This window comes from Emys orbicularis, chromosome 1, assembly GCF_028017835.1.
Source record: "Emys orbicularis isolate rEmyOrb1 chromosome 1, rEmyOrb1.hap1, whole genome shotgun sequence".
Taxonomy (NCBI): Eukaryota; Metazoa; Chordata; order Testudines; family Emydidae; genus Emys; species Emys orbicularis.
Genome location: NC_088683.1, coordinates 138,975,060 through 138,990,164, shown reverse-complemented (window position 1 = coordinate 138,990,164; position 15,105 = coordinate 138,975,060). Strand labels below are relative to the sequence as shown.

General features: G+C 44.8%; 1 protein-coding gene across 1 annotated transcript in view; it reads right to left on the bottom strand.

Annotated features, from left to right (window-relative positions):
• VWF (von Willebrand factor) overlaps window positions 1-15,105 on the bottom strand; it is a 241,098-nt gene that overhangs the window by 111,809 nt on the left and 114,184 nt on the right. The window contains exons 22-26 of the mRNA XM_065410272.1: window positions 14,748-14,888; window positions 10,942-11,061; window positions 8,508-8,664; window positions 4,511-4,669; window positions 2,353-2,488 (exon numbers count right to left, since the gene is read on the bottom strand). Coding sequence (XP_065266344.1) covers window positions 2,353-2,488; window positions 4,511-4,669; window positions 8,508-8,664; window positions 10,942-11,061; window positions 14,748-14,888 — 713 coding nt within the window. The remainder of the gene's footprint in view (window positions 1-2,352; window positions 2,489-4,510; window positions 4,670-8,507; window positions 8,665-10,941; window positions 11,062-14,747; window positions 14,889-15,105) is intronic.

The window sequence follows — 15,105 nt, the reverse complement described above, 5'->3', positions numbered from 1 at the left end:
ATAACTATGGTATTTTCAAAATTCTTTACCCATTGAATCAGATGCACTGGGGATATTTGATAATGCACAGAATACACTGAGCAGGATTCCTCAGTAATCTCCGCTATGAAGGGCACAATTGAATGGCTCCAAAACCACTCAGATCATTCATAGTAGTGATGGACAAAACAGTCTGGCAAAAATTAGAGGTATGCCAAACCTCAGAATCGAGCAGGACCAGAAACAAAGCACTTTTTGGATTCAAATACTTTTGTAATCTCTCTCAAGTTATTTCTAGAGCTCCCATCACCACAGTATGTAAGATAGCACTATGGAGACACTGCTGGCATTTCCCCCCACTGTTAAAACAGAGGAGCGACACTCTTCTAGCTCACAACTCCAGGCAATGAGAGCTGTCTATACTGTGTGGGATCAAGGACAAAACATAACTTCAGTGGAGTTACTCGGGATTTACAGTGAAGTAACTGAGATCAGAAACTGGTCCATACTCTTTAAATTATGGTTTTGCTCTGAAAATTTGCTCTAAAAATTGAATCTTGTGGTTCCACCTTTGTCATATTTCAATGATTTCAATGAGCAAATGTGTACAGTTTATAAGTAAAAGATCTGCTTTTTCCTAACTGTCAGAGCTTCAAATTCCAACCCGGGATCTGAGAGACAAGCTGAATTCTTTCCTTCTCACACATTATCACCAGCTTCCTTGGGCCGGCCAAACTCTTTCCTCAATGGCTCCTCTGAAATTTTGCTGTCTTCAATGTGGTTGCACAAGCATAACTGTTTGGAACTTAGTAAACAATTCTGTTGAATATGCATGTGAAGGGAGGGATTCCAGCCTCTTCCCTCTGAGCCATGCCAGCTTTTCACTGTTAACTAGAATGATGGGCAGTAAACACTTATTTTCTTCACTAATGAAAGCAATCCAGGGAGCAGACTACTAAGTAAGAAGATGCCATTTTTTCAGAGCAAAACAGCACTTTAAATGTGACATCCAAATTCAAGCTCTCCCAAGGCTGTGTTCTTTCACGTTGCTTTTAGTTTCTTAATTGAAGAATACACAACTCCCTTTGGCATTTAGCATATTGTAACATATATGATTTATTATTTTAATCCTAATGCAATATTTTGTGAATGAGATTCCAATTTCCTTTGGATATTTGCTATAAAATTCATTTTTGTACAATATTTTCTATTGTTTGTACAGATGGTGTAGGCATCTAAATTAGGTGACAGCTACGTGCAAAGATGTTTCCCTAGTGAGGTAAGTTTACATAATGTTCTAAAACCTTATGTGAGTGGTGGTTAGTGTATTAGCATTAAAGATAAATTATTATTAAGTATTGTGAAAATTAGGGAACTGGTTTACGTAGATGCATTTTTGACCTTTTGATGGAATTCAGGGCTTGCAATTTATACTGTTAAAAGAAAATACATTACTTAATTAATCAACATAAGAGAACCAACTCCATGGGGCTTATAAAACAGAGTTGGTTACTACCAGTGACAGGCCAGAGATTCAAAGTTCAGACCCAGACTGAACTTCCAAAATGTTCAGGGTGTTTGGATCTAGGGTTTTAGTCTGAGCCCATAGTTTTTGCAGATCTACATCCACTTCTATTAAATGTGGGCAAATTATGTTGTGGAAAACTTTCTTATATTTACAGCACTATGCCTGACTAATGGAAGTATCCATCCATCAAAGGGCTGGGTATCTGAAGAATGCCAAAATTATGGATGCTAGAGAGCTAAATTCACACTTTTATGCACCTTGCTACTGTACAGGACACAAAAATAATGAGTTCCTCCCTCAAAGCAATGTAAGGCCCTGATTCTGCATAGTGCTTACCCTACCATGCATGATCCCATTGACTTCATTAAGCCTGGTGGCATGTACTTACAGGACTGGGCTCTAGAATACCTTCAGTAAATCTTGGGGAAGTTACTTTTCCAATTACAAAGCATAACCTCCCAGCACCTACTAGTCTTGGTGGCGTTCTAGAGAGATCACACATTCATATCCTTAACTTTATATAGGATTTTAAAGTATTGAGATAGGGCCAAATTCTGATACCTTACTCATGTTGAATAGTATCTTATTCCAAAAATGGAGTCAACAGGATCACTCGTGGAGTAGGGCTAGGTTTTTCAAAGCAACCTTATGGAGTTTTATACCTCATTCCCATTGAATTTCAATAGAATTTGTGTGCCTAATACCTTTAGTCTTGTTTAAAAATTTCAGGTTCTATGGTGCATGAAAAAGGGCATCATATTCAGGCCCCTAATAGTACATTCAAAACTATATTCACAGTATATTCATGAGAATGCACTCGTGTTGAATAAAAATCTATATCTTACCATGATAGACAATGTTCATCATCATCTTTGTTCAAAACAACCCTCTTTCCATGGGGGATCCTGGCACCTTCTAATATACATACAGGACAGCTTTCTGGATCAATACATGACTGGGATAGTTCATCAAGTATTTTTCCTATTTTAAAACAGCACAGCAGGGTTTCATAAGTTGCAAAGCAGATGTTAAGCTGATCGTTGTATTTAGCAGCTTTAAAAATATGACAAGATCAATGATACTTGGATTGGGCTCAAAGGTTCAGAACATGCTCTTCATATTAAACTAGCTGTTAGTTTGACACCAAGTAAATCTTTATTTTCTTCCATAGCATTTTTATTGAGATACTAACACCAGTGCATAGTATATGCAGTAGCTCATGCTACACACAGGGTGAATATATTTTTAGACTAAAAACCAGGTGTGCCAGAAGAAAATGGCATTTACCCTTTTACATCCACATTACTGATTTTTCTTGGTCCCTTTGGGCATTTTTTACTGCATCCTTGTAGGGTGATTTATCATTTTCTCTCCATTATGACTATTCATCTTAGGTATTACTAGTGCATCTGTCACTCTAAGGGCAGGTCTACACTAGAAGCTCTACATCAGCCCAGCTGCACCGATGCACCTGCGCTGCTGTAGAGCATCTGGTGAAGATGCTGTATGCCAATGGGAGAGCGCACTCCCATCGGCATAATTATCCACCCTCGTGAGAGGCGGAAGCTGTATTGGTGGGAGAGCAGCTCCCGCCGACATAGAACCGTGTGGACACCGCTTAGGTCACTGTAACTTGTGTTGCTCACGGGGGTGTCTTTTTCACAGGCCTGTGTGATGCAAGTTAGATCGACTGAAGCAGTAGTGTGGACCTGCCCTGATATTTAAGTGCTAAACACCATACTACATAAAGATGTACCTAGTGGATTCTGCTCTCACTACTCCCTGGATTGATAGCTCTGCTCTGTGTGCATACAGGGGACTTGGTGGGGGGGATGGATTGGTTTTGTGGTTGTTGGTCCTACAATACATAGTTTCCTCCTCTCCTCAACTCTCTGCCCTTCTGACTTATTCTTCTCAATTTTCTATCTCATTTTGTCCTCTGCACCCAGGGCCGGCTCCAGGCACCAGCCCACTAAGCTTGTGCTTGGGGCGGCACCTGGAGGGGGGCGGCGCGGCGCTCCGGCCGCCGGGGAGAGCGCGGCCACGGCCGGGCTCGCTGCCCTCCCCCCGGCGCTCTGGCCGCCCTCCCCCCGGCGCTCTGGCCCCTGCGCTCTGGCCGCCGGGGGGAGAGCGGAGCCCCGGCCGGGGCTCGCCGCCCTTCCCCCGGGGCTCCGGCCGCCCTCCCCCCCCCCCCCCCCGCTGGGGGGGGGGGTGGCCGGAGGCTTTTTTGCCTGGGGCGGCAAAAAAGCCAGAGCCGGCCCTGTCTGCACCCTTTCTCACTTTCCCTCTCCCCTCCTTTTTTTAAATCTTTCTTCCTCCTCTTTATTCTTCCTTCCCTTCTTTGATTTCTATTCCCTTCCCCTGCCTTCCTTGCTCTCCTCCTATCTTCCTCTCTCACTCCCTGCACCATCCTCCTTTAAAGGCTCTGCTGTCTCTGCCCACAATGTTTCTCTCCATTCCCTAATGTCCATCCAGAGCCTCCATGGCCTCAATGCACTGTGTGCCTCTCAGAAGTTCTAACCCAAGAGTGGGTTTCACTCCTAATTCCTGACTTCGAACAGCTGAAAGGTGTAGAGGGAGATTTCTAACTGTGTGGCCAGTGGAGCACAGAAAACAGGAACAATATGGGACACAGGAAGTTAAGTCCAGGTGAGATGCCCTAGGATTCCACTGAGATCTGGTCAAAACCCTGGTTTCAATATAATCATTCCGGACATCTCCAGAAAACCAGGATGAGCCTAGTAAACTGGAACATCTGGTCACCGCCTTCTTACCTTGATGGAAACAATGATGCAAGCATACCAGTAAGATTGTTAAAGATTTAACTTTTGCATATGAAAATTTCACAGCCATTGATCTTACAAATCTGCTTATTTCCAGTCTTAAAAAAAAACATTTCATGCAACGTTCCGGGGCGGGGGGGGGAAGTACAAAGATACCAGTAAGTGATAAGAGCTGAGCAGGAAATGCTGACTAACTGTGTAAAGAAGACAGTGGGTTTACCTTCAGGACAGTTCACATGGCATCCTTCTACACATTGCAGAGGGCACACCACAGGTTCAAAGTGCTGGCATGTTATAGGGCAGGCAGGTCCACAGCTGTTATATCTCCATTCACACTGATACTCCAATTCGTGCTTATTCAGATCCTCACAACTTTGTGCTATGCAATAAGAAGAATCAGTTAAAAAAGTCATCTCAGATTGCATTCACCATGGCTCTTAGATCCCAGGCAGAAGGCTTGGAGTTACATATATCATAGAATCATAGAATCATAGAATATCAGGGTTGGAAGGGACCTCAGGAGGTCATCTAGTCCAACCCCCTGCTCAAAGCAGGACCTAATCCCAACTAAATCATCCCAGCCAGGGCTTTGTCAAGCCTGACCTTAAAAACCTCTAAGGAAAGAGATTCCACCACCTCCCTAGGTAACCCATTCCAGTGCTTCATCACCCTCCTAGTGAAAAAGTTTTTCCTAATATCCAACCTAAACCTCCCCCACTGCAACTTGAGACCATTACTCCTTGTTCTGTCATCTGGTACCACTGAGAACAGTCTAGATCCATCCTCTTTGGAACCCCCTTTCAGGTAGTTGAAAGCAGCTATCAAATCCCCCCCCCCTTTCTTCTCTTCTGCAGACTAAACAATCCCAGTTCCCTCAGCCTCTCCTCATAACTCATGTGCTCCAGACCCCTAATCATTTTTGTTGCCCTCCGCTGGACTCTTTCCAATTTTTCCACATCCTTCTTGTAGTGTGGGGCCCAAAACTGGACACAATACTCCAGGTGAGGCCTCACCAATGTTGAATAGAGGGGAACGATCACGTCCCTCGATCTGCTGGCAATGCCCCTACTTATACAGCCCAAAATGCCGTTAGCCTTCTTGGCAACAAGGGCACACTGTTGACTCATATCCAGCTTCTCGTCCATTGTAACCCCTAGGTCCTTTTCTGCAGAACTGCTGCCTAGCCACTCGGTCCCTAATCTGTAACAGTGAATGGAATTCTTCCATTCTAAGTGCAGGACTCTGCACTTGTCCTTGTTGGACCTCATCAGGTTTCTTTTGGCCCAATCCTCTAATTTGTCTAGGTCCCTCTGTATCCTATCCCTACCCTCCAGCGTATCTACCACTCCTCCCAGTTTAGTGTCATCTGCAAACTTGCTGAGAGTGCAGTCCACGCTGTCCTCCAGATCATTAATGAAGATATTGAACAAAACCGACCCCAGGACTGACCCTTGGGGCACTCCGCTTGAAACCGGCTGCCAACTAGACATGGAGCCATTGATCACTACCCGTTGAGCCCGACAATCTAGCCAGCTTTCTATCCACCTTATAGTCCATTCATCCAGCCCATACTTCTTTAACTTGCTGGCAAGAATACTGTGGGAGACCGTATCAAAAGCTTTGCTAAAGTCAAGGAATAACACATCCACTGCTTTCCCCTCATCCACACAGCCAGTTATCTCCGCATAGAAGGTAATTAGGTTGGTCAGGCATGACTTGCCCTTGGTGAATCCATGCTGACTGTTCCTGATCACTTTCCTCTTTTCTAAGTGCTTCAGAATTGATTCCTTCAGGACCTGCTCCATGATTTTTCCAGGGACTGAAGTGAGGCTGACTGGCCTGTAGTTCCCCGGATCCTCCTTCTTCCGTTTTTTAAAGATGGGCACTACATTAGCCTTTTTCCAGTCATCCGGGACCTCCCCCGATCGCCATGAGTTTTCAAAGATAATGGCCAATGGCTCTGCAATCACATCCACCAACTCCTTTAGCACCCGCGGATGCAGCGCATCCGGTCCCATGGACTTGTGCTCGTCCAGTTTTTCTAAATAGTCCCGAACCACTTCTTTCTCCACAGAGGGCTGGTCACCTTCTCCCCATACTGTGCTGCCCAGTGCAGCAGTCTGGGAGCTGACCTTGTTCGTGAAGACAGAGGCAAAAAAATCATTGAGTACATTAGCTTTTTCCACATCCTCTGTCACTAGGTTGCCTCTCTCAGTCAGTAAGGGGCTCACACTTTCCTTGACTTTCTTCTTGTTGCTAACATACCTGAAGAAACCCTTCTTGTTACTCTTAACATCTCTTGCTAGCTGCAACTCCAAGTGTGATTTAGCCTTCCTGATTTCACTCCTGCATGCCTGAGCAATATTTTTATATTCCTCCCTGGTCATTTGTCCAATCTTCCACTTCTTGTAAGCTTCTTTTTTGCTTTTAAGATCAGCGAGGATTTCACTGTTTAGCCAAGCTGGTCGCCTGCCATATTTACTATTCTTTCTACACATTGGGATGTTTTTTTCCTGCAACCTCAATAAGGATTCTTTAAATTACAGCCAGCTCTCCTGGACTCCTTTCCCCCTCATGTTATTCTCCCAGGGGATCCTGCCCATCAGTTCCCTGAGGGAGTCAAAGTCTGCTTTTCTGAAGTCCAGGGTCCGTATTCTGCTGCTCTCCTTTCTTCCTTGTGTCAGGATCCTGAACTCGACCATCTCATGGTCACTGCCTCCCAGGTCCCCTTCCACTTTTGCTTCCCCTACTAATTCTTCCCGGTTTGTGAGCAGTAGGTCTAGAAGAGTTCTGCCCCTAGTTGGTTCCTCCAACACTTGCTCCAGGAAATTGTCCCCTACACTTTCCAAAAACTTACTGGATTGTCTGTGCACCGCTGTATTGCTCTCCCAGCAGATATCAGGGTGATTAAAGTCTCCCATGAGAACCAGGGCCTGCGATCTAGTAACTTCTGCTAGTTGCCGGAAGAAAGCCTCGTCCACCTCATCCCCCTGGTCTGGTGGTCTATAGCAGACTCCCACCACGACATCACCCTTGTTGCTCACACTTCTAAACTTAATCCAGAGACTCTCATGTTTTTCTGCAGTTTCATACCGGAGCTCTGAGCAGTCATACTCCTCTCTTACATACAAAGCAACTCCCTGACCTTTTCTGCCCTGCCTGTCCTTCCTGAACAGTTTATATCCATCCATGACAGTACTCCAGTCATGTGAGTTATCTCACCAAGTCTCTGTTATTCCAATGACATCATAGTTCCTTGACTGTGCCAGGACTTCCAGTTCTCCCTGCTTGTTTCCCAGGCTTCTTGCATTTGTGTATAGGCACTTAAGATAACTCGCTGATTGTCCCGCTTTCTCAGTCTGAGACAGGAGTCCTCCCTTCTTGTACTTTCCTGCTCGTGCTTCCTCCTGGTATCCCATTTCCCCACTCACCTCAGGGCTTTGGTCTCCTTCCCCGGTGAACCTAGTTTAAAGCCCTCCTCACTAGGTTAGCCAGCCTGCTTGCGAAGATGTTCTTCCCTCTCTTCGTTAGGTGGAGCCCGTCTCTGCCTAGCACTCCTCCTTCTTGGAACACCATCCCATGGATGAAGAATCCAAAGCCTTCTCTCCGACACCACCTGTGTAGCCATTCGTTGGTGGTGTCGGAGAGAAGGCTTTGGATTCTTATATATATATAGCCATACTTATCAGAGAAGTGTTTATTTTAGGCACACCAGAGCCTGGCCACATATTCAAACAATTCTTTTCATGCACCCAAACCTATGCTGTGATCAATATCACTGGCTGTTGCTAGAAATAATTGCTAGGAATTAACTTTCACTTTCAATTTAGCAAACATTTACAGCAAACATTTCCATTTCTTAGTTCAGATTTGTATTTCCATGTCTATCGTGTCTCCCTAATGAAAGGAGTGAGCCCCATCTTTTTTCAAGGTGTGCATGGAAATGGGATGTACATGGAAATGTAGCAGACAAAGGGTTACCTTGAGGAACCATCACCCTGCATGCCCAGGACTGGGGACCCTTGCCAAGTCCTGTCCCCATTAATATTAATAGCAGGACTCCTACTGACATTAGTGGGAGCAGGACTAGATTGAATGAAAATGTGTTCTAGCTGAGCCATCAACTAATTAAAAACTAGCATGTCTTTGGTTTTTCTTGCTGCAGTAACTCCTGCCAAGCCATTACTAGGTGTTTCACGCAGCTATCCGGTACTTACGGCACAGAGTTGGTGATCTCCAATGAACAACTGCCCCTTTTTGTGCACAGATATGGGCATATGCTGCAATAGCATCACAGAAGCAAGCACAATCCCCAACTGATTCGCAGGCACAAGCATCATACATGCAGATATCCATATACAGCTCAGGATTCACCTAAAAGGAGAGTTACACAGTATAAACTCATTTCATGCACCTCCTGCCTCTAGATGGACTTGCCTGTGATATCATTTGCCTGTTCATTTGGTGCCTCATCTGACTTCCACGGGAGTCGCTGGAGGCCATTGCATTAAGGCCAATGGGAGTATGGTCACGCCCAAGGTCATGAAATGTAACCAACCCTTCAAGCAAACTCTACAGTTTCTAGGAACCATTCAATGATGGGAAATATAAAAACATATTTAACCATTTTGGACCTGATTCTTTTTCATACTATGCCTCTTTCATAGCTCTCTAGCAGTGTAACCAGGCCTTGAAGTAGGTGTGAATTACAGTCATGCTGTCACAGAAGTGTAAAGGGCCCTAAGTGTAAATGAGAGCCAGGCCTTTTAGTGAAAAATAAAAGTTCTAATTTCTAAAATATGAGCAATAGAGTTTAAAGCCAGATCATCTAGTCTGACCTGCTGTATATCACAGGCCACCAGCACCATCCAGCACCTGCATGCTAAACCAAACAACCTAAAAGAGACCAAAGTATTACAGCCCTCAGGAGACTAAACTCATATGTGCTTCAGGCACAGAATAGGAAGGGACAAAGCTGCATCAGTGTTAGGGTTATCATACGTCACGTTTTCGCCAGGACAGTCCCTTTTTTAAGCTGTGTCCCGGCCTTCCTGACTTTTTGGGCAAAAGTGGGCATTTGTCCCATTTGCTCTTGCCAACTGATGATCAGTTGGCAAGAGCAAATGGGACAAAAGCCCACTTTTGCCAAAAAAAGTGGGGCGTGAACCCTTAGCGGGGTGCAGAGGAACATGGGGGGGGAACAACATGTGGGGGGCAGGCAGGGTTCAGGCAAGTGGCGATTCCATCCTGCATGTATGGGGGGGTGGGAGCCAGCAGGGCTCAGGCCAGCGACTCAGGTCAGCCCCATGCACGGGGAATAGCAGGGGCCGGGCACGGGTGCGTGGCTTGGGCCAGCTCCATGTGGTGTCCTGTTTTCCCTTTGGGAAATATGGCCACCCTAACCAGTGCCCAAGGCCGCTGCAATGGCAGGGAAATGATTAAATGAGATATACCCAGATAAGTCTGGCAAGTGACTCGCACTTGCATGCATGAGGACTCTTCATTCTCAATCTACAAAGTTTAGCCATTCCTATTGTTTATCAGATTAGATACCACAATAATGAAAGGGACAGAAAAGATTTGATTCCTTGATCTCCTTTTTTTTTTTCATCCTTCTAGTTATTACATTGAACAGAGAAAACAAAAGGGGGCTGATTCAAAGTCCAGTGAAGTCAATGGAAAGACTTGATTTCAATGGGCTTTTAGATCAGGCCAAGGGATTTAGCCACTCGTGATATTAAAAAGGACACTGTGGAGGCAAGTTTGAATTTAGCTTCCAATAAATATATTGTATTAACTTGATAAACAGTATGCTAGTGAAAATATGATCATGCCATTGAATACTGGGTGCAGTTTTCATCACCCTACCTCAAAAAAGATCTAATAGAAACAGACAGCATTCAGAGACTGGCAAAATAAATGATAAGATACAGGAAAGCCTTCTGTATAAGGAGAGATTGAAATTGACTGGAACTGTTTAATTTAGAGAGGAGATAAATAAAAGGAGACTACCTTATAAGAATATAACGAATGGTAGAGATAGTAAATGGAGTGGTCCTATTTATTCTTTCACATAATATAAGAATGAGAAGACATTCAGTGAAACAAAGGCAATAGATACATAACTGATAAAAGGAAAGCCTTTTTGCATAGTGCACAATTAACACATTGCCACAATATATCGATAAGTCAGAGAGCTCAGTAGGTTTCAAGAAAAAATAAACACTTATATGGATAATGAGAACATCCACCGTTTAATTAAATCAGTTTTTTATTTGTGGGTGGGGGCCAGGATTGTTTGTTTTAAGGCATAAATCCACATACTAAACGACAGATGCCAACCACTAACTGTCTGAGGGTGAAGATGAAATTTCCTTCATGGGCCTGTTATTCAATAACTGTCCACCAGAGGTGTCCCTTGCACCTTCCTCTGAAACAACTAGTACTGGCTACTCTCAGCAAGGAGATACTAGGATAGGCAAATGATCTCAGCCAGTTCCTCTGTGAAATCACTGCCAGCATCATCTTTCTCACGGTAGCATCTGTGATGCTCTCTCAAGCAGTGGCAGATTGGCAGGTCGCACAGCTGTAAGCATCTCAGGACAGCCCATGTAGGAATGGAGGACATGAAGGGAATGACAAAAGACTTACCAGTTTTTTGCATTCTTTGAAAAGCTCACTGGTCAATATGCTGCATGAAGTTTCCACCATCATTTGCTTCATTAAGTTGCCACTGCACAATGAAGTAGTCATAGTCTGCCCCTGTGGGAGCTTAATGTTATAGGACACAAGAAGAGACTGTCATGTTAGTCCTGACCCTAGAACATCAGGATTTTCACTTAATCATGTATATATGGACAGCTCTTAACACTAGACATTTTTCATAACAAACTATTTGCTTATTGGATAAAGCTTTAACCTACCACACTGCAGGCAAATATTATGACAGTGGTTCCCAAACTTGTTCCACCGCTTGTGCAGGGAAAGCCCCTGGCGGGCCGGGCCGGTTTGTTTACCTGCCGCGTCCGCAGATTTGGCCGATCGCGGCTCCCAGTGGCCGCAGTTCGCTGCTCCAGGCCAATGGGAGCTTCTGGAAGTGGTGCGGACCGAAGGACGTACTGGCCGCCACTTCCAGCAGCTCCCATTGGCCTGGAGCAGCGAACCGCGGCCACTGGGAGCCGCGATCGGCCGTACCTGCGGACGCGGCAGGTAAACAAACCAGCCTGGCCCGCCAGGGGCTTTCCCTGCACAAGCGGCGGAACAAGTTTGGGAACCACTGTATTATGGCAATGGCAGAGTATAGACTAGACTAGATCACCTCATAGGTAGAGCTGGATGAAAATTGTCAGTGACAAATGTAGATTTGGCAACACCAAAATATTTTGCAAGTCCATGTCGGTTTTCCCAAATAGTTCATTAAAAAAAAAAAAATTCTAACAAGGTCTAACCATTTCATTCTGTCATTTCTAAATTAAATGTTTTGGTTTTACAGGTTGAAACAAACTTTTGTTTTGAAATTTCCTTCTATTTTATATTTTTTTAAATGCAAAAACATAAAAAATATGCAAAATCTACACAATATGTTTTGTTCAAACCATTTTTTTAAACTTTTCAATGCACGAAAAAAATTGAAACATTTAATTTTTGGGGTCTATCTAAAATGATTTTTCCTCCTGATTTTTTAGAACTGTCAGCAAAACCTCAAAATCAGTTATTCGACAACTCTACTACAAGGTTTTCTCTGTCTCTACCCTCTGTGGCTTTTAAACTGTAGTTTAAATCACTTTGGTAACCTTAGTTCAACCCGGAGCAAATATTCACGTTGCAAAAATGACCAGATGTAGCTTCCCAGTAAGCCTGACAGCTGACATCACTTAATGGGGGCTTTCATTGGAATTGGTACATGTCTCCCTTCAGCAGAAACACAGGACATCACTGTGACTGGAGACAGTGCAACATTCCCCACCCCCATCCCAAGCTCAGCATGGCAAAAGGAAAGCACGTGGGCTGCAAAATATTTATTGCAGAGATATTTTGCAGAGTACATGCTGGATTCTCTCACCTACTAGGCCGGAACAGTGAACGGCTGGCCAGTCTCAGCACAGCTGGCAAGAAAATTTCTCTTGCTCCCTCCCCGAAAAAGGATATTAAGCACTGAGGAGAACATGGAGCTAGATCATGACCATGCCCAGAAACTATTAGCAGTCAAATGCAGTCTTCCCATTTGAGTGTACCAATAAGGGTATTAATTCTGTTTCTTCTCACTTCTTTATTCTTTCTTGTAGCCAAGTGCCTCTACTCAAGGCTGTGAGTCAAGCTGCTGCCTATCAGTACCAACACCTGCTTACGCTGCCTGCCACGTTCTGTTTTTCACTAAGGAAACTGGCATGAGCCCCTCACTTCCAGAGGGTAGGGTGCAACACACCCATACTACTAACACTATGAGAGCCTCTTCCCATTCTGCATGCCTGAGTCATGTGTTAATGCTGCTGCTGCTCCTCTGGACTGTAGCCAGCCGAACTGATGTGGCAATGTGATTGCCTGTCAGTGTGACCTGACACTATTCGACTGAATGGGTGCTGCTGTTTCTGTGCTGGCTGCCTCTGCACTCTATCCTATATTCTAACTGCCACCACCCATATCATAACCTTGCTGCTGCCACCCTGGGGCCTCACCACCACTGAGGTACTTGGGGTTCCAGAGCACAGCAAAAGCCACCAGCGCTGCGGGGGGAGAGACCCAATGTGAGATTCCTGACTGGCCCATGAGGGGAAGGAGTAAGGAAAAAGGAAGAGGAGGGGCAGAGGGCAGAGCTACAGAGGATGTCTCCACTGCAGTCATCGGGTGTGATGGCATCTTGCATAGATACACCTGAGCTAGCTTTAATCTAGCTAACTCGGGTACCAGTAGCAGCGAAGTCACACCAGCGTGGGCTTCAGCCTGGGCTAGTCGCCTGAGAAATTAATAACCAGAGTTCCAGGCAGGCTTGTACAGCCCATGCTGAAGCCTGAGCTGCCACAGTGCCTGAGACCTCCAGCAGGCCTGGAAGGGAGAGGAGCGGCATGGGGCAGGGACCTTTTCTCAGAAAGAAGAGCTCCTACTTTGAAGCCAGGGAGCAGCCAGTGGCACCAGCCACAGGCAGGAGAAAAAGCCACCTACAGATGTGCACTGAGACACCCATGGTGGGAGGGTAAACAGCAGGAAAGAAGGAAGAGACAAGCCAGTAAGGCAGGACTGGAGGGGGAAATCAGAGAAATGGTGAAGCTACCAATGGGCAGAGGGGACTGAGGAAAAACGCAGCCTCTAGGGAATGATGGTGGGATGGGTTGGGGAGCCATTTTGTAGAAATGAGGGGAAGAGAGGTAGGATCTGGGAAATGGGTGACTTTGAAGTTGGCAGACTTTAAAGGGTGCCTCCATTTAGTGTGCTTGGAAGCCCATCCACATATTATGATGGTGCCCCTGCTCTTTATATGGTGTCACGCATGCTGCTTGCCTTACCTAGGTGCATCATTCAGTGATACATAGAAATGGGATAGCTTTCCTAGGGAGACTGAGAGAAGCAAAGAAAAGAAATGCTTATTTTTAGCATAGACAACTATTACCTTAGGAAGCTGTTACCTTAGGAAGCTATTGTGAGTCCAATTCTGCTCCCATTTTAGACAATGTTGAAACTTCTATTGACTTCGATGGGAGCAAGAGTAGGCCCATGACTTACAAAGAATCTGCAAATTGCAGCCATGACCAATGCTGGGCCCATGACTCTGCCTTCTCTCCCTTTTCCATCATAGTTCTCATTTTACCATAATCCTTCAATCGTTATACGTTTTCCTGACTCCAACCCCTAGTGTTATAGCTATATTTCTGAATCTCATGCCCCCATGCACTTCATTTGCTAGGAATCTTCTTAACGTGTGGTACCCTAGTATATCTTGCACTTTACATCCCTGCTCATCTTACAAAAAACACTCTGCAATGATCATAGGAATCTAGGGGTGAATATGCAGTTCAGAAAAGGTGAGAAAAATACAGAAAAAAACTGAGGGCCAGCAAATGCTCATAATGGACAGCCTGTAAAGGTTAGGATGATGGGAAACTGGATGTTTATCTGAACTTCTCCTTTCTGGAAATGTAGCTAGAAATTCTGTGAGAACAGGCTCTCAAATGCGATTTCCAGTTATAGCTGGATCTCCTGCATCTGGGCTGGCATGCTGTGAGAACAGCCTCTGTCACATGATTTGGCTGTTTAAACATTCGCCCAAACCCAAGCAGCAAGGAGGTCTTGGAAAACTTAAAGAAGTTAACTGAACTTTTATCAGATCTCAGAAAAGATTCCAGTTTGGTGTGAATTCTGGGAGAGGGGTTAGTTTGTTTGTTTGGTTTCCTCCACAGTCATTCAGCAATCCCTAATTGAGGTAGTAACCATTAGTAAAGTTTTCACAATTCATTCACGGTCACCTTTCTGACATCAGCGCAACCTGGATTGACTTTCCAGGAATTCCCAAAGTCAATTGGATCCACTTCAAGATTATTATTGCTGCTGGTCAAATCATTGTTTTGGATGCCATCAAAATTCCCACACAGACCACACACTTGATCCTTGCAGGGGGGAAAAAAAAACACAAACACATAAATCTTCCACCTTTAGACTGACATGGAGTTTTGTTAATGAACCTTTTTATTCTCATGCTCTATAGATTCAAGACTACACAATGCCTGCCCGTGGCAGGTGCACTACTGCGGGCAAAGGCCTTTAGCCCCCATTCCTACCATACTGACACAGAGAGGAGCAAGAGTAATCTATCTCCCAGCACTC